At 35.1% G+C, this 6,074-nt stretch overlaps 1 protein-coding gene across 1 annotated transcript; it reads right to left on the bottom strand.

Moving 5' to 3' along the window:
* Window positions 1-2,949: 2,949 nt before the first annotated feature.
* On the bottom strand, window positions 2,950-5,676 carry LOC120143452 (uridine 5'-monophosphate synthase-like). The gene is made up of 6 exons (XM_039157771.1): window positions 4,831-5,676; window positions 4,303-4,386; window positions 4,098-4,180; window positions 3,917-4,004; window positions 3,562-3,816; window positions 2,950-3,276 (listed from the first exon to the last, which is right to left on the bottom strand). Exons 1-6 carry the CDS (start codon window positions 5,611-5,613, stop codon window positions 3,151-3,153), a joined length of 1,419 nt encoding a protein of 472 aa, XP_039013702.1. The 5' UTR covers window positions 5,614-5,676; the 3' UTR covers window positions 2,950-3,150.
* Between the last annotated feature and the right edge of the window lie 398 nt (window positions 5,677-6,074).

Genomic DNA, 6,074 nt, shown 5'->3' with positions numbered 1-6,074 from the left:
CTACATATCATCACTAACTTAGAGAAAAACATACCTTTATTAAGTTGATAGTTGATAATTTGGGAGAGAAATCATTGAAAAATTATATAGAAATAAAATTATGTAAAAAAATTTAGAGATGGGGAAGGATGTCGTTGGATATAGGAACGGATGTCGCCAGAGAGAGTGATAGATGGAGATGGAATGAGTTGCGATTTAGGGATTTAGGTTATGAGTTACTACTGCTGCGTAGTTATATACCCAAAAGATTTGTGTTGTGAAACTAAAACCTGTTGCGAAATTAAATTCGTGTTGCAAAATTAAATTCGTGTTGCGAATTCGAAAATCGAGTTGCGAATTTGAAATTCAGTTGCGAATTTGAAATTCAGTGTTGCGAATTTGGCAAACGCGTTGCGAATTTGACTTCTGTATTGCGAATTTGACTTCTGTGTTGCGAATTTGACTTCTGTGTTGTGATTTACAAATTCACGTTGCAATTTACATATTCGCATTGTGAATTTGGAAAATTTTAACGCGAATTTAGAAAATCGCAATGCGATTCACATGTTCGCGTTGCGAATTTGGAAACTGGGTTGCGAAATTGGAGTTCGCGTTGCGAATTTGTTGGTCATTTTCGTAAATCCAAAAAAAGTTGGTTAAAATCGTATATTATAAGGCATTTTCGGTCATTGAGGTTATTTTCTCTTCTTAAAAATTTAAAATTATTATATATTTTATATTTTTTCTGTATTTTATATTGAAAATCTATTTTTGCCCCCTAAAATTTTATAAGTTTAAGTTCATCCACTAAAATTTTAAAAATTCAAATTTCGCTCTTTAACGTAAAATCTTGTATCCGTCCGTAATTAAAGCTAAAGATTTTTTAATGAAAATTTTTAGGGTAAAAAGTAATAGATGATTTGGTTATTTTGATTATGCGCAATGATATGGAAATAAAAGTGAAGTGCATTAATTTAATTGATTTGGATCTATTGTTTATGTGCTAGGAAAGACCTATCATATAATTTATCGAGATACATGATTTTATCATAAACTTATTAGGTAATGGTACTTGATAAATTTATTGAGTAGTTTCTACGATAAAAGATAATATTATTCTCTTTATTAGATTTTTGTTTTTTGATTAAGAAAAATTTATCATAAACTCCGGGAATGGCCGGAGGTGTGGCGGAGGAGAATTGGAGTCATCGAAGAAATTACATGGCAGTGGCGGTGGCGGCTTTGAGAAATTCCCGACGGTGTACATGTTTGAACTAACCAGGTTTGGCACCTTGTAACAGGCATGGTTACATGTTGCCACGGCAGAACATGAGGAGAAACGGTGGCAACAAAGAGATAATAAGGGGGCAATAACTCCACCCAACCAGAATATGACACTTCGGTGGTGGAACTTCAGGCCAACACCGAGCAGGCTTTCTAACATGTCCATGGCTTGAGTTAAAGCCATTTTTTATACCATGGATCGAACAATATAGAGAGTCTGAGTAAATGATTTGATTGTGTTGTTAAAATAATGGTTGATTGAGTATATTTTAGAAAGGAATTTTCAGCATCTTTTTGGTATTTGAATTAATGGTTATCTGTCATGAAATTCCACTATGTTTTTTTTTCTCATTAAAAACTTTACAATCTTCTAATAAAATTATGGGTGAACTACACTCATAATCATTTAATAGTGAGTGAATTTTAATTTGACTATCTATCTTTTAATTTATCAATCAAATCACTTAACTATTTAAATGATATTAATTAAACCATTAACCACTAACATTTAATGGCGAAAATAATGTCACATTAAAAATAGTATAATAATATATTTAGTTCATATTACTTATAAATTATATTAATTTAATTTAATAAAATATAATTATCTAATTAAACTGTGACACGACACCAGACGAGAATCACGTCCGCTAGCTCAGAATGTTACACTTTGGGGCTCAACCATTGATTCATCCCCCAAATAGAGTATCGAGTACATTTCAGCAAGCACTAAAACTTGCTGATGCTTATCTAAACACAAGTTGCAATGTCCTTACAGTATATAACCACTGGTTCTGGAATCCAATTCCATCCCAAGTCGGAATTGAGCTTTGATCTTCTTAACTTTAACCATAAATAATTTATTAATTGATAAATTATTGTTTTGGTCCTCTTTAGTTTTGAAATTAAACAAATTAAGTCTTAACCTACTATTTGTCCACTTTTATATTAGTTTGGGCCTTGAGGTAATTATAAGGTAATATATGTTCAGAATTTTCTTAGTTAATTGATAATGAACGCACACACTGTAAACGTAGAAAACAACGTTCCCTTTTACAATTGAGATTGAGTCTATATTTTTCACTTTAAATACTTCTTAGATTATTAATAATTTTAAAACTAAAAAAGTTAAATTATACAAATGGTCACTAATGTTTGAGTAAATTTAATTTTTCTCATTGAAATTTCAAAAGTAATAAATTAGTTATTAACATTATCGATTTATATTAAATCGATCACTCGATGTTAACATCCTTTTATGTAGGTGACAAAAAGCTTGTGTTCCGTCAATATGGGTGACGGAAAACGTAACAAATGAACTTTAACTTTCGTTTTATTATTCTTTATGACTGGGTCAGATAAAGTAGCCATGGGTAACCAACAATAATATAGTTGATGACCACAGTAAATGAGTTCACGAGTTGGTCCGTGAAAATAGCCATGGCTATCCAACAAAAATGTAGTTGGTGATCGCAGTAAAGGAGTTGACGAGTCTGTACTGGGTTTCCTTATTTGCATTTTCTGCATCTCATTATTATCATTACCATGATCAGAGATGCCCCCAAAAATATCTGTCGACCTGGTCAATTCGTTTTTCAGCAAAACTGGATCATCGATTTGTCTTGGTAAAATAGCACGAATGCCGCTTGATGCTTTGCAAGATATGGTGAAAGTGAAACGATAAAATTATAGCGGGCAAACAAAATGAAAATGCATAGCCTCGGCAAACAAGGATTAAAACAGTATTCGGAGCCTAAACGATCTCCCTCGCCATCTGTTACAAATATATAACGAGCCAAACATGCAAATTCATAGATTCAACAAAATTTGGCTCCCTATCTTATTTGGGAAATGTTTTACTTTTAAGCCCAGCACATTTAGGATGCTCTAAGTGCATTTAGCCATGTATGCCTCCCATCCTTGAAGGCGGTATTCCCGGGCTGCCTCAGCAGGGTTTGCTGCCTTGATTCCTCGACCCACGATTATTATGTCACTACCCCTATCGAATATGACCTGAAATATCATTTTTCAAAGCTATTAAAGTTGAAATATTAAGGAAAATGCCACTAGAAAAGAAAAACAATCTCTTCCATGGCTAAAACTCAGGTAATCAGACTGTATACAATGCATTTTGGGGGACTAATTTCACGTCTTCTGCAAGACCGATCAACAGAGTTGTTTCCGTCCATCATGTTTTATATAGTAAAAATATTCAAATGCACTTCAAGGAAAGTTCCTAATCTATACACATCATAGCTTTACAGGATTGTAGAAATAATAATGGGGTAAAATACTTACAGAATACGGAGTGTTGTACTGCTGGCCAAGGTTATCACCACCCTTTACCATTTGAACTCCAGGGGTTGCCTGAATGAAAGCTGGATTTACCGGTGCACCAGGCCATGATGCAGGGTTGACCGAGATGAAACCAATGACAAAATCGGAGTGCTGTTCAGCAATTTTTACGGCAGCAGCTGTGTAGTCTCCAGTGGCAAGGTTACCAGCAGAGCTCATTTCGGCGAGTAGCAACAGCCCCCTACCACGAGACAAACCCTAAAATAGTTCCAAGAACATAAAATAATGAGAAACATTAGGCTTTAAATCCTTGTTTCAAACCTAGATAAAAGTAATATAGGGTAGTTATAACAACAACCTTCAATTTCAAACCATCCACAATTCCAGGACCGGAGATGATGTGAGCATTAACAATATCAGCCCACTCCAATATATGAAAGATACCCCTGCAAGAAAAGAAAAAAAACACAAGAGCACTTGGGTTATAACAAAGACAGCAAATACAAAAGGAAAATTGTGCAGCAGAAATTGAATATTACCCTTCATACTGCATTGTCACTGTATTACCAATGTCCGCAAACTTACGGTCTTCAAATATCATGAAGTTATATTTTTCTGCAATCTGCAAATGAATACAGAACAAAAGCATTGTTAGTTCAACTGATCAAACGAATTCTAAAGAACAGCCATAGCCCGGGAAATGTAGGCATAATAAGACATTTAGTATAAGCAATTGATATATACCGCCCGAAGTTTAGACCCAAAGTCAGGAGTGAAATCAGGAAATATGTCAACATGAGTCTTCAATAGGCAGATTTCAGGTCCAACCTGCACAAAAAGTTCAAATATTTACCATGAGAAACAAAAATCATCAAACCAGAATGGTTTATCATACAAAAATCATTCAATAAAAAGACTATTTGCAATTTTGAATATATGATGTCATTGAAACTATGCAGACTAAGTTACCAAGCATATACCACGCTCTGTATCCTTGATAAAATCAAAAGTATCCTAATATAGTAAGTGGATAATTGCAAAGCAAATTAAACTAAACATTTCCATCACTTTCCCTAGAAAAGTTTTCCACTTTCCTAGGAAAAATCAATATGGAAACCCATTTCCGATTACTCCTCCAAGAAAAATCATAACTTTATAAGAGAAAAGGCATCACATAACAGAAAATCTATCTTCTATCGCTTTCCCTAGAAACTATCGAAATTCTCCAGACAAATGAAAATCAATCCACAAACAAACTAATCACCAACTTACCTTCTCAGCAATATCAAGTAACTCAGCAGCAGTGGAAACATCAGCGGCCAAACAGAGATTACTCTCTTTCTTAACCATGATCTCAAATAACTTTTTCCCAGTAGGATTCTTAGCAAAATTAGCCCTTTCTTCAAACCCCAAACACTTAATCCTCGCTTTCTCAGCCTTAGGCACAGGAACTTTTTTATTCTCCTCCAAGAACTTCATGACCAAACTTTCCATCTCTTCCTCCAATTTTCCTCTCTCTCTCAAAATCTTCACCATCTCCGTCAAAGTAAAAAGAGCATGAAGTTTAATTCCGTTCTGCTCCAACGTTTCCCTCCCGCCTTGCTCTCTATCAATGACCACGACAGCGTCCGTCACGTTGATACCCAACGATCGAAGAGGCGCCACCGTTTCGAGCACCGATGCTCCGGACGTTACGAGATCTTCCACCACCAGACAAACCTGGCCCTTCTCGTAAACGCCTTCGATGGATTTGGCAGTGCCGTAATCTTTGACTTCTTTGCGGCGCATGAGCATAGGGATGGAGGTGTCGAGAGAGATAGAGGTGGCTATGGGGAGGGCGGTGTAAGGGACGCCGCAGATGAGGTTGAAGGGCGTTTGGGGAGGGAGAGAGGAGAGGAGGGAGTGGGAGATTTGGCGGAGGAGGGAAGGGTAAGAAACGATGAGGCGGAGATCTATGTAGATAGGGGAAAAGATGCCGGATTTCAGCTTGAAGTTGCCGAATTTGACGGCGGAGATTTCATGGAGTTGGAGGATGAGGGACTCTGTTGACGACATATTGTGGGGGGCGCCGCTAGTGACAGTGGTGGGGGTGTGGAAGTGGAAGTTTACAAGGAGGCTATTTTGTGCTTTATAAAGCAGAGATATGAAAACCTTTTTAACTTTTCGAGCCTTTTTCTGTAGGGAAAAAGTTCAAATTAGTGGAGCATTTAAAATTTCAGAAAACTATACTAAAAATATGGGATAAATATAAAGAAATATATATTTAAAGATAATTTTAAATCTTTTAATATTTATTATATTCGAACTTGAAATTTAAAAAAATAATAATAATTTTTTTATTACAAAAATCTTTTAAAATTAAATGACCATACATTTGATATTTATAGTATTTGAATTCGAATTTAAAAAATTATAACAATTCTTTTATTGTGAAAGTAACTTGATTCATATTAATAACTTTATTAACTGTAATTGTTATGTCAGTTTATTCGCCGAGTAATTTGAGTAACATTATT

Source organism: Hibiscus syriacus, unplaced genomic scaffold (assembly GCF_006381635.1).
Source record: "Hibiscus syriacus cultivar Baekdansim isolate YM2019G1 unplaced genomic scaffold, ASM638163v2 tig00110847_pilon, whole genome shotgun sequence".
Taxonomy (NCBI): Eukaryota; Viridiplantae; Streptophyta; class Magnoliopsida; order Malvales; family Malvaceae; genus Hibiscus; species Hibiscus syriacus.
The sequence above is the reverse complement of the archived record's forward strand: the minus strand, read 5'-3'. Positions and strand labels throughout refer to the sequence as shown.